This window comes from Sceloporus occidentalis, unplaced genomic scaffold (assembly GCF_023333645.1).
Source record: "Sceloporus occidentalis isolate IW3139 unplaced genomic scaffold, rSceOcc1.0.p SCAF_84, whole genome shotgun sequence".
NCBI lineage: Eukaryota > Metazoa > Chordata > Lepidosauria > Squamata > Phrynosomatidae > Sceloporus > Sceloporus occidentalis.
The window spans coordinates 3,888,276-3,916,149 of record NW_028317064.1 but is presented as its reverse complement, the minus strand read 5'-3'; the positions used below and the strand labels follow the sequence as shown (position 1 = coordinate 3,916,149).

General features: G+C 42.3%; 1 protein-coding gene across 1 annotated transcript; it reads right to left on the bottom strand.

The window, feature by feature from the left end:
• Window positions 1–201: 201 nt before the first annotated feature.
• LOC149285125 (receptor expression-enhancing protein 1-like) lies at window positions 202–27,874 on the bottom strand. The gene is made up of 8 exons (XM_089495809.1): window positions 27,843–27,874; window positions 22,492–22,564; window positions 19,086–19,162; window positions 12,354–12,474; window positions 11,644–11,757; window positions 8,460–8,616; window positions 2,109–2,269; window positions 202–270 (listed from the first exon to the last, which is right to left on the bottom strand). Exons 1-8 carry the CDS (start codon window positions 27,872–27,874, stop codon window positions 202–204), a joined length of 804 nt encoding a protein of 267 aa, XP_089351935.1.

Below are 27,874 nucleotides of genomic sequence, written 5' to 3'. Positions count from 1 at the left end.
ATAGTGGAAAGGGAGTGTCTCGCCATCAAGTGGGCGTTGGAGTCCCTGAGATATTATCTCCTGGGCAGGGAATTCGTGTTGGTGACTGACCATGCTCCTCTGGCATGGATGAAACAGAATAAGGAGAGGAATGCAAGAGTGACCAGATGGTTTCTCTCCTTGCAAAATTTTAGATTTACAGTGGAGCATAGACCAGGGAAGTTACATGGGAATGCGGATGCGTTGTCCAGGGTGTACTGTATGGTTGCTGACGCTGTCCGGACCTCTGGTCTGGAGTCGACGGGGGGATATGTGGTAAAGTGTATGGGAGAGTGGTTGATGGGATATATGTCTCACCTGGTTACCTCAGCCAGGCCTGGTAGCAAACCCAGGTGCTCTCAGGTGAGGCTTCCTAAGCTCGTTACTGGGGAGGAGGCCTTAAAAGAAAGGGCTGTTAGGTTTTCAGAGGGAGGGAGACACTGAATGAAGGAGCAGCTACAGCCAGCGCTGCAGCCCACCAGGTATGAAGCTTTACCCCATACAAAACTGGTTACTTTGCTTTGCGTCAGACCTTAGGCTGCTAGAGAGGTATCCTGCTGTTTAGTTAGAGCCGGACAGGCTTATAGTTTGTTTTGTTTACAAGGTGCTCTGTGATTACAACATCTAAATAAACACGCATTTACGTTGGAAACCTGTGTGAAACTGTCATTGCCGCCCCATGCGTGAGCTGTCCCCTACACAACGAATACAGTATAAGCGGCTTTATCCTTCTGCTTGTTATATTGAATAGGTAAGATTTATTTATTATGTTCAATGCTCATAAGTATTACTGACATCATATAGGATATATCTGACAGGATCCAAAAATACTATAACTCAATTAGAAGTAAGCAGTGGATGCTGATGTATTCAAATTCATACATACAGCGGCAAGAAAAAAGACTTCTGCATTAATTGGTCATAAAACGCGATCTGATCTATATCTTAGTCGCAAGTATAGACAAACACAATGTCATTAAGCTAATAACACACAAACCAGGATAATCTCTCATGTCTATTGAATGCACCCATTAAACCTTCACCGTGCTGATGGAAAAAGTGAATCCTTGGATTTAATAACTGGTTGAACCTCCTTTGGCAGCAGTAACCTCAAACAAGTGCTTGTTACTCTAAGGTTCTTTTGAACCTCAATGAGAATTCTACCTTGTTCCCTTGAAGTCATTTTGGCTGGGCTCCCACTTCTAGGGAGAGCAGCCACAGTACTACATCATCTCCATTTATAAACAATTTGTCTAACTGTGGACTGTTGAATAAGTAAACTCTTTTGAGGTTACTTTGTAGCTGTTTCCCGCTTCATGCAAATCAACAATTCCTGATTGTAGGTCTTTTTGTAGGAGATTTTTTGTGAGACATGGTTCACATCAGCCGATGCTTCTCGAGAATAGTAGACTACAAATATCGGAGCGTTTTTTATGTCAAAGTAGCTCTAAAACACACCTCCAATCCTGTTTCATTGATGGACTCCAGGTTTGCTAACTCCTGACTCCAATTAGCTTTTGTTAAAGTGATTAGCCTAGGGCTTCAAATACTTTTTCCAACCACACTGCGAATGTTTGAGTGATGTAATTAATATGGACAAGAACAATATAATAATTTGTGTGTTATTAGTTAAAATAGATTGTTTGTTTATTAGTGTAACTTAGATGAAGATGATATCATACTTTTAGAGAAATTTATACATAAATGATGGTAATTCCAAAGGGTTCAATTATGTTTTCTTGCCACTGTGCCTCCCAACATCTAAACAACCAAAGAGGGACACTTGTTTAAGGTAAGAGGCATGGTAAAGGTGTCAATACTCTACCAAGACTTTTTATGAGACGACTCTACATAAATTATTTGGAAATATAATGTATTTTACTCAATTTACAAACATTTTCTATACACATTACTGTGATGTTTATGGCTATAGAACTCTGTCATATACTCATACCCTGAAAACATTCTGAGCGCCTAAAAGAAGGACATCAGAAGGAAATGAATCAATGTCTATTGGACTAGTAAATGTTGGATTGACCTGAAATAATATTGTCTGATGAACCTACAGCAATTTTGACATATTGGATTACCTCAATAGGCTGGGCCTTCTTTTTCTGTGCCGTGAAGTGTATGCCTGAGTCTTCCAACATGACATAATCCTTGGCTTCGTCATCATCATCATCAATGACTTCCTTTATCTCATAGTTTGTCTTACAGGTCATTTGAGACTCATCCACTTCCACCTCAACAACTGAGTCCAGATCAGGCTACGTAGTATAAATAGATGTGATAACTGAGTGAATAATTCACACTTTTGCAGGCATTGTTACACTCAGTGCAGTTAGTGAGCACAAACTTGCTGGGACTTTATATGGACTGTGACTGGCTTTTCAAAAGACATGAAGGTTATGAAGAAATATTACTGCTATCAAGCTCATGACAATACAGTATAAAGAAAACACTCCAGAATTAGCATGTTATATGTCAAGCACAACATACTCCGCACAACAATGCTGCATTAGAAAAACACAAGAGGGTTTGTACCGTGTTAGCCGTTGAGTCTCGAAAGCTCGCAAATAAACTCTCAGTTAGCCAATAAATGGTATCATTTTAACTACCTATTTCTCCTGTTTTAGAAAAACACAGTATCCAAGAGATAAAAAGCACTGTTATGGGCTTATACATACACTATATGGACAAAAGTATTGGGACACACCTCTGGATTATTGAATTTGGGTGTTTCAATCAGACCCATTGCCACGGGTGTATAAAATCAAACACCTAGCCGTGCAGTCTGCATTTACAAACATTTGTGGGGGGAAAATGGGTCTTTCTGAAGAGCTCAGTTACTGTGCATTACTGTGATAGGAAGCCACCTGTGCAACATGTCAGTTTGTGAAATTTCTCTCTGCTAGATATTCCACGGCCAACTCTAAGTGGTATTATTCAGCAAAACGGAAGACCATGTAAAGTCACAGAGCCGGGGTCACCGAGTGCTGAGACGCATGGTGCATAAAAGTCACCAAAGCTCTAGAACAGTTCCAAACTTCCACTGGCATTGATATCAGCACAAAAACTGTGCGGCGGGAGCTTTATAGGATGGGTTTCCATGGCCGAGCAGGTGCATGCAAGCCTCACGTCACCAAGTACAATGCCAAGCATTGAGTGGTGTAAAGCACGTGTCTGACTTCACAAATGTTGGATGAATGGGCAAAAACAAAACCTCCCCAAAATCTTGTGGAAAGCCTTCCCAAAAGAGTGGAAGCTGCTATAGCAGCAAAGGGGGTCCAACTACATATTAATGTCTATGTATTTATTTACAATGCCATGTCATAAAAGTCCCTTTTGGTGTAATGGTCAGGTGTCCCAATACTTTTGTCCATATAGTCTAGTTAATATCTCCCAAGTGTCCCTCTTAAGGCAGACTAGTCCATCTCTGTCAATCTTTATTTCCTAAAGTCCCTCTTTTTTAGCTGCAGGTAACAACATTGGGCATGATAACAAGCTTTGGTACTTAGATGGCAGCGCATACAGTGTTAGCCCTATAGTTTCCATGGATCTGCAACACATGAGGAAAGCCATTGACTCCAGTGCGGTATCCTCGCAGAGTCATCATTCCCCGGGAGAAATCAAGGCTTCATTTTCAGCTTTCAAAACAAGCAGCTGAGGTCACACACACTGTTCTGAGGACACATATAAAGTACAACACAGCAGCTAAAACACTATGCTACCTTATGACAAACTTGGCGAGCGTTCATTGTAAGGCTTTGCAATAGAAATATAACAAAAATCTGAATAGGGCTAGTGACGTAGTTATTATTATCACAATACAAGAGTCAAAACACCAATTCCATTCCAGGAGAAGGACAAGACAGCAGGCTGTTATTAGGGGAGGTCACACCGTGGTCAGTTAAAGGGAATAACACCAGCCGACTGATAAAGGGAATCTCTCAAGGGTTCGCTCGGCTTCGTCCTACCATTATAAACACAACGCATGAACCAAATGGCTTACATTATCCACTAAACCAGGTAGCCAAGCACAGCTCCCCAACTCCCATGATGCTCATCCAACCACTGATAAACCCCATTATCATCTGAGTGCCAGTGATCATTTACCATACTCCTTAGTAATAATTATAACTATTCCCATTTTGTTTAGTTTACAAAGTGTCCACATTGTACATTGTAAGTGATTGTAAGTGGTAGCTGACTGGCAGAGAGTAATGGGAGTTGCGATTTATAAAGAAAAGGGTGAGGCGCGGGATGCCAACCCATGTACTGCAATCGAGTAAAGTGATTTAGGTTCATTAGCGCATGTCTATGCCAGCTCTGTAGAACATGTTAAGGCCAGACTGCAGAGGGATTTATTGCAAAGTGTTTCTCCATGTTGCGTCAAGTTCAATTTTATTGATAGATTCCCTTTAAGGACTAGCGGGGAAGTCATGCAGCTCTGTGACACTTACATATGGGTCCCAAAACCGTGTGATTTCCACATAGGAAAGAAGAGGAAATGTTAAGAGAATTCAGTATAATGCACATTATATTATTTTATTGGTTGTATAAAAAAGTAATCAATTAAATGGATTTGTTCCGTTTTAGTCCCAACTAAACCATAACACTATTCAGAGGGGTTGCACGGCGTAGATAAGCTGTTATCGACTAACGATGTCATAAAATTGATGCCGGATGGTCTGAAATGCTTGTTTCCACATTATGCACATATTGCAGCCACTTTTTTGGAGCTTATCGACAATCCAGATTTCCTCGGATATGTGATATAATATTCTAGCAACGACGCGCTTATTCACTGACCCGCGTTATTGAACGTTAAGTGCCAGCGGCCATATACAATCCGGTATAAGCTTCTTATTTAGCGAGGCTGTTTATGGGCCATTTGTTCAGCCAGATTGCCAACGGTGAAAAAAAAATCAATGTCTTGACTGGGCCCCCACTGCTTATATGCATGCCAGGGACAGGGTTTGACCCTGAGTTTCAGGGTTTTTGTCCCAATCTTAGGGTCTCGGGGTGAAGGGGCAGATTCTCAGGGTCACTCAGTCTGCAACTCACTCCTTGCTATTCTACACTGCTGTGGTCATAAATAAAACTCCCAGTTGTCGTCACTATGTTATATCCCTGCTTGAATGCAGGTGACCCAATGAAGTGTATCTTAAAATAATGACAAGTCAAGGATTCCATGAGGGACGGTATTAGAGCCATTTGGGTAACACGTTTGACGAGTCACTACATAGAATGTTCAGCACGGGCTATTAGAAGGGTTAATATCACTCAGGGTCCACTCATAGTCTCGGGGTCCACTCGTTCCCTGGTATGCACATGTAAAATAAAATTAATATACTGGCATAGCTTTACGCGGCCCAGACGTTCTTGTTTAGGAAAACTTAAGTTCTGAAGTCGAGTTGATGCACATAAAGTACACTCAATGGGTTTGAGCAGAAAAAAACATCAGTTAAATAATAATAAATATATCAATTAAATATAAAACCACTACATGCCCTCTACTGATTTGGGGTTAATTATGAGGTAATCATGCATGATGATGTAATTAGCCTGTCTCCAGCTGAGAGGCAGCAGTGACAAAGAACGCCATTTAGTAAATTCGGAAAGCGTTGATAACCATGGGTAAAGCGGAACATTATACTTGTGCATACTGCTTCCTTCAAACCCTTCCAACTTTATTGCTACACAAACAGGGCTGTAAAATACTGTGCATTTTGGATTAGCCAATGCTTTCTCATCATACACTAAATATGTAACACGTTTTATGAAAATTCTGCCGGTATTTCTAAGGTTATTGTTAAGAATTTACAATTTAAATTGTATTTTAATAATAAAAGCATCTTTTCCGCATAGCCTCTCTTTAATCATGTAATGTCAGGAGGCGTATAGGAGGGGGTAACCTCGGATCTGGTGCTTGGGGAATGAATAACCCTCTTATTAAATCGTTATGTAAAAGGAACATAAAACGAAGAGCCAAAAGGTTTTCCGCCCTATAGCTAAAGGATTATATATTAACAAAGAAGAGAAACCTGGGCGATTAATGGCCCTTGTAACATGACGTACTGACGTAATGCAGCATTATCTGGAATCAGGCCCGGCATGTACTTAACTAAATGAGCTAATATAGGAACCGATCAGCAGAGATTTATTAAGCTGCAGAACACAAATCTGGCATGATTTGTCCTAATATAACAATAATTCTCTCTGGCAGAAAATTAGGACTTCTGGTGCGTGTCCCGTTTTAAATCGAGGCAATCAAAATGGTTCTAGAACTACATGGTTGGGACATTCTATAACCCCCTTTTCATGCCTCTCCCAACTGTTCCACTTTGCACAGGAAAGTCCTGACTTTGCCACCCTATCCTGCTGTTCCACCAACCTCAACCATGTTTTTCAGGACAGAGGTAAAGCTCCGAGGGACAGCAGGATTTTCCAGTATCTGTGGACTGTGCGCATGACCAGTAGCGCTGCCAGTTTCAAAAGCTCCGCCCCCTGTCATCCCATCAGTGGGACCTCCTACCCACATTCCGCAGGGGACGGCTCTTGTGCTGCTTAGTGACAACGCCCCTGCGCTTCGTTCCATTCCAGAAGCCGATGTGGCATCAGTGAGGGGGTATAACCTCCAGCCCTGCCCCAGGCACTAACAGCCCTAGTTATGACTCTGCCCCACTGTTTATCGAAAAGTGAATTTAAGTGTGCATCTTCCAATTAAATTAAATTAAATATCACCTCCTCAGTTTCAATGGTTTGCCCTATTACTTCCTTTAATGATGCAACGGACACTAACTAGTGATTTACTGCATGTCTTGGTCTGGCTGGGTTGCCATCACCTGTGTTTTCTACCATTTTACTCTCCTGATAGTAAAAACGATGGTAAAAAGAATCCGTGTCTCTTTTATATTTGCCGTCTGGTTCTCGTTTGGGGTGTCAGTATCTGCCCCTTGATGTCAGCATTGCCCCTTTTATCAGTTCCCAGAACGGCTCACGATGAATATTTCACAGCAATCCTATTGAGACAGGCATCGTAGAAGCAGATATCCATGCAGCGCGCTATAAGACAGTAATTAGTGCTTAACGAGACCTCGTGCATCACGGCCTGTTAACGGCTAACCGTCTAGCATAAGATTTACTGAGTGGTGATAAACTGGATTGTCAATGAAATTTTATTGCAGTTAATCACACCCTACAGTAAACACTGGTGTTAGTCAAGGTTGGTGAAACTGCAAGCCAGATGTTGAGAGCTCACTCCCATCATTCCAAGTTAGCCAGCTACTGTGGGATTGGGTGTGTAGGGAAGTGTCCAATAGCAGATGATGGCTTATGTTAAAAAAACTGAAACTGCCAACTACAGCTCTTCCGCCCAACACTAACAAAGGATAATGAGAATTGTAGTCATACAACGGCCAGCAGTTATCAAGTTAGCCCACTCGCTGTCTACTTGTCAGCACTTGTGAAGCTTTGCTGCTAACAGGTTACTAGGCCAAGTAATCCAAAGCACTAAAGCACTCTGTAATTGTACTCACCTCTGAGGATTTTACCGACAGAGCAGCACGGACATACTGTAAGATTGGCCGGTGTCAGTCATTGTTCTGTACATTAATCACAATACTATACTCATACACCAATCACATTACTATACCTGTACACCAATCACATAACTATACCCATACACCAATCACATTACTATACCCATTCACCAATCACAATACTATACCCATACACCAATCACAATACTATACCCATACACCAATCACAATACTATACCCATACACCAATCACAATACTATACCCATACACCAATCACATTACTATACCCATACACCAATCACATTACCCATACACCAATCACATTACCCATACACCAATCACATTACCCATACACCAATCACATTACTATACCCATACACCAATCACATTACTACTCTTACACCAGTCACGTTATGTATGTATTTGTGGAATTATTTGCAGTAGGCAAATATCACCACAATAAATAAAGGCAGAGTCCTTGGAAGCAGCCCCTGGTAAGGCCCAAAATATAAAATGTGGTGGAGACTGAGCCGTGTGCGATCGCCATGTGCATACCCGGGAACTCTACAGTTGTCGCCTCTTCCCCGGGTCTCTGAGGAGGCGGGAGCTCCAAATGCAATATCAGCAGGACCGCCCACTGATGTCAGTAGACCCACCCACCCACTACCTACAGAAGGAGGCCTCTAGGTGTAGTTGGAGCTTAGGAGTTGGAACATTTTATACAATGTTACACGTCACCCTAGAGGGACAATCGATAATGGGGAACTTGCCTGTGTCATGGAGAAATGAAGCACAGATACTAATGTTCATGAGCATTCCGTGATTCAGAACAATAAAACACAAGGAACATAGTGGTGATGGTGGATCCAGAGAAGATGTCTGACTTTTTCACAAACCTGAGGCCTCGGAGACCTGCGTTGCACTTCGAGTCAGCTTGGACTTGGTTGTTTTGCCTGCCGCCCGCACTGTCACTGGAGAAGGGGAATCACCACGGATTGTTGAGAGATCCTGCATGCTGAAACTCCTGAGTCTTTCTGAGAGAGCTCCTTGGCCCTAAAATAAGAAAAACAGGCGTTATTCATTAGTTACACACCTTTTTTAGCGGCAAAACCCGATAAAACTTAAAATAAAAACATACCTTAAAATATCTTATGATCTTATTATTATTCAGATTGATAATAAAAAAAAAATGACACCCTACCAGTATAAGACCCCTTTAGTCTTAAAACATAATCCCATCATTGAATTATCATGAATTATCTTAAAAAATGGCACATTCTGAGTCTTGATAAAGGGAAAAGAAACCAGATGATTGAAGGTCGCTATAACTAAAGTAATTAATTTTTTAAAATGTAATTTTTAAATAAATTGACTATACTACATAGTTTTCTGATAAAAGTATTATTAGTATTATTAGTATAATTATTATTAATGCCGCCTGCCACCCCTTCTTTATTTATTTTAAATTCTACTTCTTCCATTAAATATATTTCTATCTGACAGTAAGAAAAATAAAACTTTGTTGTTTTTTTTTCTAGAAGCAAAGAAACCAACGCTATCCTAACTGCATAAAAAGTATTTATTTAATGAAAATTCTTTCGGTACTGTTTTTGCATACAAAAAAATATAATTCTAGAATGGAATGGAGCACAAATATTTGCAGAATGCACAATGTAATTAGGAAACTAGGTTAAAGGAACTCTTCCACATAGAGGACCTCCCAAAATATCCTCAGATAAGTTCTTCATCATTTAGAGAGAAGTCAAAGAAAGCGATCAGTCCTTTTGTTTTTCTCTTTAACCCCTTCGTGACCGGGCGTGACAATAACTGTTTCTACATTTCTAATGTTCTTTCTCATTTACTGAACCCACATAAATAATTTTTTTTTTCAGTATAAGAAGGGCTTTCCATTATTTTAATCATATTTTATCATAAAATAATAATAAAATAAAGTGAAAAATTGGAAAAACACTTTTTCTTACTTTTAATTGAAAAACATTTGTACAAACGCTAATGGAAAAACCTACTAAATGGATTTTAAGAGTTGTCCTGAGTTTAGAAACGATCAATGTTTTTACGTTTTTTTTTGCTAGTTATAGGGCAATAAATACAAGTAGCGTATTTTGGACATTTCTTTTGAATGGTTCCGTTATGATGTCATGGTGACTTCACTGGAGTCTTTATTATTTTTTCATTTTATTATTTTTTTCTTTATACTGTAACTATTTATAAAATAAAACCTTTTTTATATTTATATATATATTTTTTTATATTTATGGGGCTCCATTCCCCTGCATTGCTGGTCGTATTACCTGGACAGACCCTCTTGGGACCTTTTGCTCTCATTGGTTCCAGGGCACCCCATCTTGGTAAAGGCATATTGTCTTCCAATATGGCGCTACAATACGGAGAGCGTTCAAACTGCGCCCTGGTTTGTTTTGGGGGGTGCTGCTGAATGCCTTGATATTAAGGTATTTCAACAACACTGGCTGAGTGAACACTGGCCTAAGCTCTTTACAGCAGCAGGGTACCGGCATATTTAAAAGGAATACTGCATTTCTATATGGTGAATGTGATCGCTCCGGAGAGCAATCGTATGGTGCCCCTGCAAAATATATGATCGCTGATCGCTTTCTAAGCAAAATGGTATGTTATTTTAATAAGGAATATGCTTTTTTAAGATGCATTTCACGTTAGTACATAAAAAAATAAAAATCAAGGAATGTTTGGTAAAAAACGTCACGCGGTCCATCATCTTTAATCAGGCACTAATAATATACTGGCTTTGCTGTTGTCTATGTCAGCAGATGAATAGGTATTTGGAGATGCATGCAGTCACGTCAGATCACACTAAATCCGTTTATACACAGCAAGAGTTATATGGGAACAGGTGCTGCCTTACGGAGCGGGGGGGCCGGGGCGAAACATTAAATTGGATTGGATCGGATCATCCTTGCATTGCAATACGCTGCGGGTCAGTTACAGACCCTAACTATCACCTCTGATGCTCTTCAGAGTATTTTCTGCAAATAACACTGTATTTATCACAGATTTGGGGTATAATCAAACGGTGTGTCTTTTAATACCGTCCTTACTGTGTCTTCAAACTGTTTAAAGGTTATTCATCACACAAGCTTTAACTTCCCGAGACAGATACCCTCCACCAACAAAATGCAATCAACCTCTCCTGTCCTCTTCTAACCCATCGCCACCCAAACCCCGTCTTATATACTGCTCCCTGACCACCGAACGGTCTACACCCACTTAAATGTCTTGAGGATTTAGTAATAATAAAAAATAAAATAATAAATAATACAATAAATATCCTGAGAACAGGAAGTTTAGATGGCTGCTCCCGTTGGATACACATAAGGTGTGATTCAGTATATTTAGGGATATAAACAATACATTCCAAACATGGAAGGTAACTTATTTTCAGGATGTAACATTGATCCTTAAGACTGGCATGAACCCCATTTAGTCACACAATGCATTGCAAGGACTCAAGTGTGGGGTCAGTATCTATTAGTAGGTCACTCAGCAGTTTACCTGCCCATGGTTCATGTAATAAAAAGTGTGAAGCCGCTCAGACGCCTGGGGAGAAAAAAAGCCATTGTGCCAAAAGAGGCACAGTCAGGTGACTTCTATTAGCCGGCTAAGCATGAGCACTGTTGAGTATTATAGGAATGGAGTATCGCACATTAAAAACGCACTGTCCCCGGAGCATTTGGCCAGATGTCATACTCAGAGGTACCAGCGCTCAGCCGCAGGAAAGTGACGACGTGGTCATTAACAACAACAAGAGGACCCCAGCTGTGCTTTAGGGTCAAGAACAGGGGGGCACCATCAGCTTAATGAAACAGATACACAACCTCTGGTGCAGTCGCTGCTGAGGACTCCTCCTCTGACCTTCACTGAGAGCCTTTGGGGTTGGAGTTTTACCAATTACTTTACTCTTGGCTGGCTAAGACCATAGGAGTCATAGTCCCCGGCAGCTAAGCAGCGGATGCCTATTGCTACATTAAACACAAAAAGCTGAGCCTCTTATGAACGAGCAGCCATTGCGATGGGGGGGTTTACCTTGGCAGCGGCGGTGACTGCGGCGGTGGCTGCTACATTCAGGCCTCTCTTTCCGAAGTGAACCAAGGCATCATAGCTACGATCTTTAGCTTGGATAAGACACTCATCGATGTCCTAAAACAGAGGCACACAGGGATAAAGAGAATGTATCCAAAACCTGGTCAGTTTTCCATCTCAGCAGTATACGACATGTATCTAGAACACCTAGAACATTATGGTGAACCTAGATCTTGGCCGCAGATAAGAACCATTCGGCCAGTCTAGTCTGCCTGCTATTCTTCCTGTAAAAAGCTTGATCTCAGGATAGCTGTATGTCTATGGCTGTTCCACTTATCTACCACCTCTACATAAAGTATATCTAGACTATTCCCCTCTTGTCATAAGGACCCCCCTTTGGCATATAAATCCCTCTTGTACTTTGTTAAGTTCCTTAAACATGCATTTATACATCTCCACCATGGCCCCTTCTTCTCCAAGCTGTACACATCACTTAAACTCACCATTGTTTCTTGATATCTAGTGTGAGAGTTGGATTGAAATATCTGCCAGAGGGTCCCACAGTAAAAAGTTGTGTGTTTTTTTTAAATTTGTTGTTCATATTCAACAAAAGTGACGTCTCCCCCAGCCGCCTTCTACCGGCATTATTAGATTTTAGTTCCAGCCGGCAGATCTGGTGGCGCCATTACAATAAAGGGGAGAAACCAATTTACCTTTTCTTTCGAGGACAGTGTTGGGTGAACAAATTTCCGATATAGAAGGCTGGAGCCTTTTGTGTACGGAGACAGCAACCAGGCCACAAAAGCTATTTTCAGTTCATAATAAAAAGGAAACCTAAAAAATACAAGATAGAAGCCATATGAATAAATCAGCGGAAATCCTATACACAGTATTGTTTGGATACCATGTTTATTTTTGTGCCTAGAATATGTCTAAATGTAGATTATAGATCATCCAGGAATTGGTGGCCATGGCTTCCCATCATTTGCTTCTCAAGTGCAGTTACTGATTCTGGGGCTTATGGACACCCCAATCCCCAAAAGTCCACTGTCCCTCTTTAGGACCCAACTCCCTATCTTTTTTTCCACCCTTCAGTGCCTCATTTTAAGATGCTTTGAGTGCCTCACAGTTTTCTAAAGCCTTACGTTGCAGTAATGTGAATTAATTACCCAAATAGAGGTGGATCAGGGGTTGAGCGCGGTCATGTAAGCCATGTTATTAGAGTGAGACCTGTCTCTACTCCCAAATGTATTCCAATTCTGTCTCTCTCTTTCTTCTCTTCTTTTCTCTCGTCCCAAACCTCTCCTCTCCTTTTTTCTCTTTTCTCCTTTCATCTTCCCTCTTCTTCCTTGAGAACCCACCATCATCCAAGACACTCCTTGGTCCTTCATCAATCATCCTGGTTCTCTCCTTTCTCTTTTATTCCCTCTACTTTCTCCTTTTATCTCTTGGTTTCTATTGTATCCTTTCTCTCTAATGAAAATATTTTTGCTCTAAATTATAAAGCCACATCCAGGGAACAACCCATCAAAGAAAGGAAATGTCTCCTTAAAATGCGGCAAACCCTATCTATATTTCCTATAGGCCCAATAATATCCTTTCTCCTGAGATGAACAGGTTTTTGTCTTTCACTGTCGTTAAGTTTTTTGTTTCTTTCTACCGGGAAACCAACATGTTTGGTGGGAAGAAACCCAACACAGGTCTTCTCCCAACTTTACTAAATATGAAAAGCAGAATCTTTTTTCACCCCTGGTATGCACGACCTTTCTTGTTCTGTAATGTTTTGTAATGTGTTGCTTCACAGGAGAAAGTAAATATTAACTAGTTCTATTTTGTGTCCCCTGTCCTGGATGGTCAAAGTCCGTTAGTACAGGAGGCTTGCTGCGAACAATGTGTTTGAGTAAAAAATGTGTACAGAAGTGGGGGCTTTTTAGAATGGTCAATCAAAGAATTATTGCGACACAAAGGTATATTCACTATGAAACATTTCAGCGCCATGACTTCGCTATACATCATGAAGGGGCAAACTCTGAGAGATCCTGCTGCAGGAAGGGTGGGCAAGCCCTGTATAATGTATAGTTATATTTGTGAGGTAATGTTCAGGACATTACATACAAAGGACCCAAAAATGGAAACGGACCTCACCTCTATTGCTATCCTAATCCTAACAGCAGCCCTTTGACCACATGCTAGCAGATTTTAAGGGGTCAAGTAATGAGATCTACTGTAGAAAGCAGCGAGGTGACTGGAGACAAGTTAGCCAATCAGTTTACAAGCAGAGAAGGCAGGTAGGACAGTAGGATCCGGTGGGATCCACTGGCAGCTTCTTGAAGGTTAGAGGTTGGTGAGCCCACTTCTGGTGAAGCCAAGTCGGGGCAAAACAAGCCCCTGGGGCTGGCTCGTTGAGTGATGTAACAGCGGAGCTAGACTAGCCTTAAACTTAAGCAAAGTCTTCCTTGTCGCCCATATCCTAGTCCTGAACAATAGGAAGAGTTTGAGGAGACTCGATATTGGCTTGCACTCTTCCACTATTGTCCACTATTATGAGTAGAACTTGGCTGGAAGAGGATGGAACCCACGGGCTAGCCCAGATCTTCTCCAACGCTCAGAAAGTGTTAATACTCGTAAGCCGACTGGGCAGTCTCTAACTTTATAATAATGTAGTAGTATATTGTTGTCAGGGTACCAGTGAATCAGGACGGAGGCAAAAAGGTACTGGTCAAAATATTTATTAAAATAAAATAATAACAAGAATCCAAAACATAAGACAAGCGGGTAGTCGTAGAACAAGCCAAGGTCAGGAGCCAGAACGGGTAGTCATACGAGCCAAGGTCAGGAGTCCAGAAATCCACGTAGTTCAAAAGCAGGCAGGAGTCAGCACCAGAATGGGAGTCAGACAGGCTGGGTCATACACAAGAATCAAACACTGGAAGGAAGCACGCACTCACAGGTCCAGAACCACGAAAGGGCAACCAGCAACTGAACTAGCTGGTTAATATAGTCACAGCCTGCAGGAAGAGGAGGGTTAACTAGGACATAAAGTTGGAAGAGGAAGGGGGCGCGGCCTAACAAACCATGAGAGCCATGAGGAGGAAAGCCAGTGCAGGTAGGCCGAAACCCTGACAGTACCTCTCCCCTAACGACCCCTCCCCCGGGGGGAGGGACCAGGTTTAGAGGGGAAATGCGTATGAAAGGCTCGTACCAGTCTAGGGGCATGAACATCCTGGGCAGGCACCCAAGATCGTTCCTTAGGTCCGTATCCTTTCCAATGAACTAAATACTGCAGGCGACCCCTGGACACACGAGAATCGATGATAGACTGAACTTCATATTCATCATGACCATTAACCGGAATCGGGCGAGGGCGAGGAGCTGAAGCAGTGAATCGGTTGCAAACAAGTGGTTTCAGCAGCGAGACATGGAAGACATTCGGTATACGCATGTTGGGAGGAAGATCTAAGGCATAAGCCACCGGATTAACCTTGCGCAGAATACGGTAGGGACCCACAAAACGAGGGGCCAGTTTGTGAGAGGGAACCCGGAGGTTCAGATTGCGAGAGGATAACCAAACCCTCTCCCCGACCTGGTAGGAAGGAGCCGGAAGGCGTTTGCGGTCAGCCTGGAGCTTGTACCGTCGTGCTGATAACTGGAGTGAGTCCTTGACCCGTGCCCACATGGATCGGAGTTCGCGTAGACGGTCCTCGAGAGCAGGCATGCTCTGGGGTGGAAAGCTATCGGGTAGCATGGTAGGTTGCATCCCGTAGTTTACCAGGAAAGGCGAGAGACCAGAGGCGGTGGATACATGGCTATTATGAGCAAACTCCGCCCAAGGCAACAGGTCAGACCAGTTGTTCTGATGATCCGAAATGTAACAACGAAGGTACTGCTCCAAGCCCTGGTACGAGCGCTCTGCGGCTCCATTAGATTGTGGGTGGTAGGCCGAGGAAAAGGAAAGGCGTATCCCCAACTGGAGACAAAAGGCACGCCAAAAGCGAGACACAAACTGACTCCCTCTATCCGAGACTATTTCTTTAGGTATTCCGTGCAGCCTAAAGATCTCCCTCGTAAAGACGTTTGCCAATTCTTGCGCAGACGGGAGTTTCTTAAGTGGGATACAGTGGCACATCTTGGAGAACCGATCCACTACCATCAGAATGACAGTATTGTTCTGGGAGGGAGGAAGTTCCACAATGAAGTCCATGGAAATGTGTGTCCAGGGTCTTTCGCCATTGGGAATAGGTTGCAGTAAACCCACAGGAAGATGCCTGAGATCTTTACTTTGAGCGCAGGTCTGGCAGGAGGCAACAAATTCCTTAATATCATTACGGATCTTGGGCCACCAGAACTGACGGGTCATACCCCAAATCATTTGATTCTTACCAGGGTGGCCCGCGGCCTTAGAACAATGGTAAGTGCGCAACAAGGAATGTCGGAGGGGAACAGGTACGTAGCACTTGCCAGGCGGTGTGCACGGTGGAGCCTGATTTTGTGCAGCCAGGATTTTGATGCAACCAGAGGCCATCGTAAAGGATCACCATCTTTTCGGGTGAGGTCAGTAATGGGTTTGACTAAATCAGAGAAGTTGCGTATGAATTTGCGGTAATAATTAGCAAAACCGAGGAAGCGTAGGACAGACCGAAGACCAACAGGACGAGGCCAATTAAGTACCGCAGAAACCTTTTGAGGGTCCATAGAAAAGCCCTTATCGGAAATAATATAGCCCAAAAATGCAACCTGGTTTTTATGGAACTCGCATTTCTCCAACTTACAGTATAAACCATTCTCTCTGAGGCGTTGGAGGACACGTTTGACGTCACTGATATGGGTCTTGAGAGAAGGCGAGTGTATGAGTATATCGTCAAGGTATACAACAACACACTCCTGTAGCATATCTCTGAGTACGTCATTGATAAACTCCTGGAAGACAGCAGGGGCATTGCATAAGCCAAAAGGCATAACCAGATATTCATAGTGCCCACTTCTGGTATTAAATGCTGTCTTCCATTCGTGTCCTTGCTTAATGCGTACCAAATTGTAGGCCCCACGTAAATCCAACTTGGTGAACAGCTTGGCCCCTTTTAACCGATCAAAAAGCTCAGTGATCAACGGTATTGGATATGCATTTTTGATCGTAATTTTATTCAGACCTCTGTAATCAATACAGGGCCTAAGTTCACCCCCCTTCTTTTTTACAAAGAAAAAGCCGGCACCAGCGGGGGAAGTGGATTTACGTATAAATCCCCTAGCCAGGGCATCGGAGACATAATCCTCCATGGCCTTATTCTCAGCAACTGACAATGGGTAGACTCGACCACGAGGAGGAGCAGCGCCCGGCTGGAGTTCTATGGCGCAATCATAGGACCTATGGGGAGGTAGGGAACCAGCCCAAACTTTGTCAAAGACATCAGCATAGTCCTTGTATCCTTGTGGCAACACCGGGGTAGCATCAGTACAAAGGACCTTGATAACTTCGCAAAGACACTCCTTTTGGCAAGAAGGCGACCAGGCTAACACCTCAGACTGCCGCCAGTCGAGGGTAGGATTATGTTTTTGTAACCACGGATAGCCCAACACCACAGGAAAGTAAGGAGAGGAGATCATCTGGAACTGGATCTTCTCCTGATGGAGAGCCTCGATGGACATGGAGAGAGGAATAGTCTCCTTGGTAATGAGCGAAGGCTGTAGAGGCCTACCATCAATAGCCTGGACGGCCAAGGGCTTCTCCCTGTTAATAACAGGTATACAATGGTTAGCCACAAAGGAGGTGTCAATAAAGGCATCGGCAGCACCTGAGTCTATGAGCGCTTTAGTAACAATCGAAGCCACTGGCCATGACAAAACAACCGTAACTAGAGGCTTGTTTTTGAAGATGTTAGGGGACCGGGTAAGACCACCTAGAGTGTGTCCCCGACCGGACCCTAGGTGCGAGCGTTTCCCGGGCGAGTTGGGCAGGAACGTAGCAAATGCCCACTTTGGCCACAGTAAAGACATAGGCCCTCCCTCCTACGGTACGCTCTCTCGGCCTCAGAGAGCCGGGTAGCCCCCAACTGCATGGGCTCAACGCCCTCCGGCAGGACATCCACAGGAGGCGCGGGAGGAGAGGGAGGAACGGGTGGGTTCAAAAAGGTTGGCGCCAACCTAAAAGGATGCCTCCTCAGGCGTTCCTTGAAAGAGGGTCTCTCCCTAAGCCTCGTATCAATAAGGGTTAGGAAGGTGATTAAGGCTTCGAGGTCAGTAGGGAGATCCCTAGCTGCTACTTCATCCTTAATGGAATCGCTCAGACCATGGAAGAAAGCAGCCACTAGAGCCTCATTGTTCCACCCGACCTCTGCTGCCCAGGTACGGAACTCAATCGCATAATCAGACACAGTCCTAGTCCCCTGGCGAATGGACATAAGGTGTTTGGCAGCAGAGGTAGTGCGGGCCGGAATGTCGAAGACTCTACGGAAAGAAACCACAAACTCTGCATAATTTTGCACAACAGGCCGATTCGCCTCCCAAAGTGGATTAGCCCATGCTAGAGCTTTGTCGGTTAGTAGTGAGATCAGGAAACCAACCCTGGCCCGCTCGGTCGGAAAAGCCTGAGGCACCAATTCGAGATATATGCCAACCTGGTTCAAAAAGCCACGGCACTGGGTGGGGTCCCCTCCATAGCATTGGGGCAGAGGAGCAGTACCACTCATGCCTCTGGGAGCCAGTGGTTCAGCTGCAACAGCTGGTGCAGGAACAACATAAGGAGCTGGAGCTATAGGTTGTGCAGGTGGTGGTTCCAAATGCGCTGTACGGTTAAGGAGTGTCTGTACTGCAGCAGCCAACTGGTCCAACCTGTGATCCTGTTGGTCTAACCGGGTGAAGACTGTAGGAACAGGAATAGTACCAGTACCATCAGGATTCATGGCCCTTTCGTATTGTCAGGGTACCAGTGAATCAGGACGGAGGCAAAAAGGTACTGGTCAAAATGTTTATTAAAATAAAATAATAACAAGAATCCAAAACATAAGACAAGCGGGTGGTCGTAGAACAAGCCAAGGTCAGGAGCCAGAACGGGTAGTCATACGAGCCAAGGTCAGGAGTCCAGAAATCCACGTAGTTCAAAAGCAGGCAGGAGTCAGCACCAGAATGGGAGTCAGACAGGCCGGGTCATACACAAGAATCAAACACTGGAAGGAAGCACGCACTCACAGGTCCAGAACCACGAAAGGGCAACCAGCAACTGAACTAGCTGGTTAATATAGTCACAGCCTGCAGGAAGAGGAGGGTTAACTAGGACATAAAGTTGGAAGAGGAAGGGGGCGCAGCCTAACAAACCATGAGAGCCATGAGGAGGAAAGCCAGTGCAGGTAGGCCGAAACCCTGACAATTGTATGTCGTGACTTGAATGCCCAATTCTATACATTACGGAACTCTCACACGAGATGGAAAACGAATAGCAAAATTTTACTCACCAACACAGGAAAATGTCTGTAAACGTTTCTACTGACATGAAAAGTGCAAATATGATCCAGTACATCATCCATTTCACCTGTGAGGACAAAACGAACATGTATAAGGTGACACGGGGAAAAGGACAAGGTGTTCGTACCACTTTTGTGTAATGAGAAAAATAATTATGATGTATCATATACCAATGTCACGGTGAAAGTACATGAATAGATAAGCAAACAAGAAACAAAAGCATTCCAGGGTATAAAATATCAAGAATGTACATTTATTTATACAATGTTTGGCCTCCTGTGGCCTTCATCAGGATCTACAATACAGGAGCCACCTTGTAACGTGTAAAAAAATGTTTTATAACCCATTTATTAATAGCATTAACATACATAGATTATAAAAAGGGTTAATATATTAACCTATGAATAATCCTATTTCATGGCAGGGCCTGATCTGATCAGATCTGAAGGAGCTCGCTGGAAATTGTTGATATCAGCGTTGGATTTAGCCCTTTCTACTGAAAATCATTAGTGTGAGGTCACCAATGACATCATAACGTGAGACACAAATTTCATTTAAACACCCCTTTCCTTCAGCGTGTGAAACGGTACAATTTAATTTAATGTTCTACATTATCTTTAAAGAGCTTCCCGTCCAACATGTGCTGCAAAGAGAGGTATTAAAAAAACATATGGCTGGATTGAAGGCAAAATTACTAAACCAAGCGAGGCTTTTAGTTTAAAATGCCGGGGGCCACGGAAAGGCAGATATGAGATTTCTCCTTTTTTAATAAATGCTCACAGAAAATTCTGAACATATCACTTTCTTTCCTATCTGCCCCCTGCATAGAGTAGTTTTTGCCCCTTTCCTCTACCCCATTTTTTTTTCCGAGAACCTCGTCCATATGGGTGAAATTGATACCATTGATTTTAATGGTAATGCTTTCCTGCCACTGATTGGCTGATTCAAGGAGCCAATCTGTGGCAAGAGTCGTCGGACCATGGAGGACAGTTTCTATCTCAAGTAAGTTCTTTATTTTTTAGTCTTCCAGTATTTTAATATACATTGTCCGTTAGCAGGGCTGTCGGGGACAGTAAACTGTCACATTAATGGGAAGGGATTATCATAAAAGTACTGTGAACAGGGAGGTAAGATGGCGGCCAGGCAAATAAACGAAACAGCCTTCCAGCAGAGGTGGTAGAGGTTAACAATCAGTTTATTGTTCTTAAATGCAAAAAGTAATGTTTGGGTAAAGTGACCATTATAACTGATTTTTAACAATGCTAATGCTGCTTCACAAATAGCTTTTTTGTGTATTTTCGCAAATATCACTAATAACCATAACTGGGAACTCTGTGTGAAGCGACACTTCTCCGGGTCTCCGGGTCTCTGGGGAGAATGTCCAGGTCATGGGAGCAGCATTGGGAAACGCCCACTTCCCGCCCATTCCCCCTCCTACCACATTCTACATTAGGGGGTAGTCTCACATGTAACCGCCCACTGACATCAGCAGACCCACCCACCTAGATCCCGAAGAGGAAGGGCTCTGGGCAGCTGTAGCCTGTATGCGCCCCCGTATGCTAATAACACGGTGTAAATAGTCCATGATTTTTTGATATAGAAAGGTAAATAAATGGACACTTTTTTGCGGTTGGGAGAGTATTTTTGACTTTTCCTTGAAAGATATATTTAGCAGTTACTGTGTATTGTTTTTGAAATTAACTTGTTGCAAGCTGGGTCATCTGCTGACTTGACACCAATGTTTGTGCCATGGGGGGGCAGGTAAACATAGAATTTGACAGCAGATAAGATCCATTTGTTCCATCGAGTCTGCCAAACTTTAGTCTGTGGTCTTGTCTTAGATACAGGATAACCATATGCCTATCCTATGCATGTTCCTTCACTGCATTAGCCTCTACCACTTCTGCTGGGAGCCTGTCCCACCTATCTACCACCTTCTCAGGTCTCATGTTTGGCTGTAAGACACAACAAATACTTTCATATATAAGTGTAACCGAGCTGCGAATTATATTATTAGTATTCCAGATACACGCAGCAGCCAGGCTTCTCCTTATCTCTGCTCACAGATGTGTTATTCGTTCTCAACATGGGAATGGCCGCTGACTGTTAATGCAGCGAGGCACCTGTGTGTTTTTTGCTAACTTTTAATGGCTTTAATTAATTATATATACTAAAAAAAATATATATATATATATATATATATATATAATATGTATGGTATGAGACGATGGATTCATGAACATATTCATTGTCAACTTTTTTGATATATAATGTTTTTATTGGGGCAGGTTAACAAATGTTTTTCCTTTAGCACTAAATAGACTGATGTTTTCAATAATGTAGTTTAACACTAAAAAGTGGGTTTCTTTCATTTTGTTCCAACAAACATCACTTATCTGCAAACTTGCCGGTCACCATATGTTATTTGGGTGACTTTTCCTGCTCAAAAAGCACACCGGTGGTTTAAAGCAATGATAATAAAGTCATTTTCTTCATAAACCTTCATGAGTCAGAGAGTCTCTCTGGTTGATTTAGTCTGAGCCATTCTACGGGTCACCCCACAAGGCAGTATGATAAGTAGGGAACTGTTGCAGTTGCAGAGCAGCCGGAGAGGGATCGCCACATATTAGCTGGCAGCAAAGAGATTGCTTTACAGAACGGTCCCGAGACACGAATATCATGTAACTCATGTAAACAAGTCCACGTCTACACCGCTCAGTCAACAGCAGACGCTGTGTGACCCTGCTTAGGGCTTCCCGGGCCTTGTTTACAGACATTTCCATGTTTTTTGTGCCATAACAGCTACTGTCATCACTGGGGTACATGATGGTTCGATGTATCAATGGTGGGATCCAAATGCTCGTGTTCTACATACGCAGTCCCATCTCCGACCCCCGCTATGTGTCTCTGTACCGTCATACACTCCCAACATTTCAGGTCCAAATCGGGGGGCACCAGTGTTCCCTGTGTCCCCCTAGAGGCACGGCAGGTCTGGACGTGGCCAGAGCTGCCCCAGAAGTGGCTGTGACCAGAATGTTCAACCCGACCAACAAGCCACTTTACGGCAGGAGCAAAGACCTCTAATGTTTTTTCAGTGCCCTGTGCCAGACATCCCCAATGGGGCCATGATGCCCACTATCCACTACCACTGCTCTTTAAAGCCAGAGCCAGAACATGGGTTCCTGATGATGGAAAAGCCTACAAAAATCTAGTCTGGGGAGCCATAGAAAGTTTTAATATAAAGATTTAATAACACAGTAAGAGCAATCGCTAAACAAACACAAACGACCCCCAATGTTAGCCGGTGAACCATTAGCCCAATTACAGTGCAGAGCCTCGCCGCTTTGTTAATTGTTCGTCACAAAGCGTGACCTAAATAATAAAAAGGTTACTTACGTATTCCTTGATATCCTTGGACTTCACTGCCTTGTAAGAATAATATGCGGGATACAACGTGCCAAATATCAGCCTGGAAAAAAAAAAAAAAAAAAAAGGAAAAATTACATGAATTCTAGTTTACACGTAAAAAGTATAGATAGCAGTACAGAGATTGCTTGCGATTGGTCAGTGACCGATCAGCGGTTTCTCAAAAGTGTCTAAGGATAATAAAAAAAAATTCAAGGGCTTTCCAAAACAGGGTACGTCAGTGAACAAATCACTAGCCACTCGGTGACATCGCCAGTGGGCTCCCACACAGAAATGAATGACACTGTGTGTGAATTATTTTAAGCCATGAATGATAAACTTAAAGAGGAAAAATATTTTTCTCCTCTGGCCTGACGTGTACAGTAATACATAGAATCTTCACGATGGGCTGTTAAAGGGTTAATTTTGTCTCAGGGCCGGGGTATAGAAAGATCCCAGGTCTGATTACGGAAAACTAGAAAACAGCACAATATTGAATATTCTGTAATAAAATAAATTGGTGGGAGCGCCCCTTTTAAGTAGTGCAGACAAAGTAAGCTTTCTGTTTTAGGTAAAAAAGCTGAACTTATTCTTAATGGGTTAATAACAAATAATAATGAGCTAATAACAAAAGGCCAACACCGTGATTCGCATTTCCTTGAAATAAAATATCGCGATTCCTTTCAATATTTTTTCTTCTTGGGCAAATCCAGCACCCTGTGATATCTTTAATTATTTATGTGACACTAAAACGCTCGCAAAGCCAAGATGACCTAATTCATAGTCATCCTTACGAACGCAAACGGGACTGCGGAGAATACAAGGCATTGGGTGGATTAGAATGTTTAAGTATTCCGTTCTTTTGTGGATCTGGGATATGTGAAGTCACGGAGGGCAGGAATTGTCCTGGGTGCTGAAAGAACAGCCATGAGCTTTATGGATTAATCAGCGTCTGAGTCACAATTACTGGACAAACCCACAGAGCACAGATCTATTCTTTTATTCTTAGGATTTTAGGACATTAGGTTTTTTTTTACATGGGATGCAGATCTTGTCAGGGCTCTGATAGACACCAGGCTTGGCACCAGTAATAGGATCCTCACCAAAAACAAGTACCCATCCGACCATCAATAAAACAGCGATTCAGGATAAGGAACGCCGTCCACAGAATCTTTAAAACGACTGACTAGTAAAATTACCAAAGACTTCAGTTTAGAAGAATTAGTGTTCTGTCCAGGGGTCGGCACTAGCATCGCACATGGTGGGCTGGGGTCTGTGGTGGACAATTTACTGATGGACCTCACAAGCCTTGCCCTGGTGTCCTTGTACGGAGACTTTGCCTACCCCTGGTTCTTTTACTGATCACCTCTCATCACACCACACACACTGGGGTGAAGCATTTATTCACCTAAAATATATATGGGAACTGGTACCATTATTAGCCCATTAAGTCAGGGTGGGCTTTATATTACAACAGTCCTATGAATGGCACAAGCAGTAACCCACCCACTGGTCATATGGATACTGCATAATGAAAATGGATTATGGGCATGCCTACCAATAATAGCCTCTATTCATGAGCCATGTTTGCAAATAGGGTATATCTTATGAGTTCCTATATACTATAGACATCAAAGTGGCTTCATATGGTGTGTATCGGTTTTCAGGAAATTGCCCCGGCCCATCTCGCTGTGGAAATTCATCGATATCAAGTACAGCTTCGTGAAAGCAGAGGATCTGCTGCAGATGACGGCAATCGGGGAGTAACAACTCCTGTACGCCGCAGACAACACCTGATTAGGATTCCCTTTAAAGTCTCGTCTTTAAGAACAGCCACATTCTTAATTAGGAAAACTCAGTGTACAATGACACGGAGGAACGGCACAAAGGAAGCTCAAGAAGAGAACACTGGTTACTTATTCGGTATCTCATTTAGAGAAGACGTTCCGCTAAAAAGGACTCTTTCCACAATTCTGGAAAACGGTACCATTTTGCAGTTTTTGGGGGGTTTTTTTAAATGTCTTTTTTTATTCTACCTTTATCATGCTATATACGTGTCTTAAAGTGCACCTGTCATTGGTGACGCTTTGAAGATGACAACAAAAATCCATAACATTTTGATAACCAATCTGAAAAACCAAAGAGGTTTTAGTCTACATCATACATGCCAACTGTCCTAATTTGGGCTGGCCGTCTGTCCAAGAGTTTTCGTGGCAGAATAGCAGTTGGAACGGATGCCAAACCTCGGCTCACCGCTGACGCGACCGCTTCATTCTGTCGCACTGGAGCTGGGCAGATTATCAGCAATTTATGTTATATCTTGGATACAGTGTCAGCTCCCTAACAGATGTAAACACCATATATAATATACCGGTATATACATATATACATATATATATACATACATACAGCAGGGAATTATGGGAAATTTAAGATTTAAGATTCTAAATTGTCAGAATAAGCCAAAAAATACACAGCCTGATCAAAATTAATTCTGTGAATCTGAGTTAAGGATTCCCCTGATGAAAAAGGAAAAGACCGTCTTATGTTCCAGAGAGAGACAGGTGAGCCGACGGGGCAACAAGCACAGGGCAAAGGAGGTGAATCACCCGGCGTGTCGTTAATGTAATCCTCTGTCCAAGACAAGTGTCTCAGCAGAAGTGGGATGAGATTACATTTCACATTCTGCCCCACCGAGAACCTCCACCCGCCGCTCTCATCGTTTCATTCGATCTATTAAAGTGCTTGTGATTAAGGGTTCGTAAAGCATTATCCGATCCTCCAGGCTTCTCCATGTCACATCCGGCTGCTTTTCTTTGGCTTTAGAGACGAGGCAAGCCGTGGGAACAACGGGGAGAACGGCACTCGTTCCAAAGCGCAGAGCTCACGCTCCATATGAATAGAGAGGATATGATGGTCTTGTTATACTGGGACTCCACCAGCTTGTATTTTATTGAATTTTGACCCAGCCCAGTTTATAGAGTATGCGTGATGCCCGTGTGATGCCCATGTGCTGGGTTAATCCACTTACATCTTCCTAGTCGTCTAAACTAATAGCAAGCGATTAGAAGGAGGGTTTGGGGTGTCTTTATTCCTCTATAGTTTTGTTCTCCACTAGGGTCCTTTGGAGCTTCCAGGCCATTAATAGTGACGTAGACATATAGAGAGTATATACATATACTGTATATATATATATTTATTACATGTATACATACATACACATATTATATATACCTTATATATATATATATATATATATACATACACATACATGTGTGTGTGAGTACTGTAATGCCTCTATATTCCTTATAATAATGAGTTAATAATTCAGAGCTGGGCGCTATGCCACTCCTTTTCTGTTTGTGAAATGCAACATTCTATGATGTCATAATAAATGTACTATTCATGAGGTCACTGCACTGTGATGAAAACACTGATATTTCTCAAAATGTGTTCAACTTAAATTAACAGTTTATACGCCCCATCAATAGGCATGAATCCTACAATTGTAAAGGCGATGTTCGAAAGACACTTGCATTTGTAAGCTTGAGTACGGTCGCTCACAAATGAAAGGGTGGTTGACCCGACAGCGAAAGGGTTAACGTTGCAGTTTGCTCGCATCGTGTCATACAGTAAGCCGCACATGATCGGCATTTCTCAGGGACGTTGCTCGTAAACAGACTGGACCTCCAAGCCTTGGCAGGAGGACAGCACTATCTCCCTTTACTCCGGGGAGGACTAAAAGCTTTTTTTAACAATATCATTCCCAAAGGGAGCAGAACCAAAGCCGAAGATCCCTGAGGCCTGACGTCTGGGGATTTCTTAATAAATGGCAAAAGCACTTATTCTTTAAGAAACCGTAAAACTACAGAATGACGCCGCCTAGATTTATTTATATAGCGCCAGCAGATTCCGTAGTGCTGTTATAATAGAGTGACAACGAATATATTTGGATTTAAAACAGACACAAAATGAACACACATTAAGACATATTAGCATATTAGCATAGAAGGCTCTTACATTCTAGGCCTTATGCACTAAGAAAACATAATAAATATATATATATCTGATCCATAGGATCCAGCTAGAAAAGTGTTGGGATAGATGTCTCTATTTTCAGCTTTTTTTTTTTTAGAAAAGAAAGAGGTTATTTATTTATAAATATGTATATAGGTGTGTTTTATATATATATATATATATATATATATATATATATACATATATATATACATATATATATATATATATACACACCTATATACATATTTATAAATATATAAACACACACACATGTATATAGACATATAATCAAATCTCTCTCTCTCTCACTCTCTCTCTCTCTATATATATAAATATATTAATATTAGACAGAAGGTGAGGAGGGCCTCGCCCATAGAGCTTGCAGTCTTATAGGACAAGGACACAAATGATATAGTTATTAAATGCAAAATATTTAAGTGACATTAAGTATGGTAAAAATTTAGTTTTATTCGAGGATGAACAGAAGCATCACAGATATTTGCTCTGTATGTGCTTAAACCAGACAGAACAGATTCTGTAACATACCACGTTACTGGAAACAATGGGATGCTGGGCCTTCAGGACCACTTATCTCCCAAATCTGCTCCCGTTAAAGGCGTTCATATTTTCAGAACATTATATATGAACATACATTAAATTGCGTGTAATTATAAGCTTTTCATTCACCAAAAAAAAATACATTTTATGATATAGCCGGTAATGATTTTATGGGAGGGCGGGGAACCATTGTTTAATTACAGTGATTAGAGTAAAATAAAATGTATACTATATAATATGCATTGCTTTCCATACATGTAGTCCTGAAGCTTTTCCGCACGGCCGAGCAACGCTCTGATCATTCATAATAACACGGGAATTTCACGCTAACCCCATACATGTAATGCAATGTGGACCCAAAGCTTCTATTGTCTGAAATGTAGAATCCAGAACAGAACAGCTTGGACGATTCTAACGTTTTCTACCGGGCCCTCTGCTGGAATTTTTACAATATTTCCATTTTTCTAGAATAAACAAATAACAAAGAGGGCTCTAGAATGAAGGTTATGTTTCCATGTGAAGCGCAGGCAATTGATACTGTATCATGTGTGCCAAACACAGGACACATGCTAATAGAATGTATGCAGCCTGCCTATGGACCTTGTGTCTGTGTTATCCTATGGGCTGGCTACATTTGTTACCAGCTACTAATTATAGCATTGGGATATCACCTTGCATTGAGAGGGTGCAGTGTCCCACACTAAATGTCAACACAAAAAAAAGCCCACATGCTTGCTGAAACACTAACACGAGTGGGTACTCACACAACTAGCCTGGATATGAGCCAAGACACCAT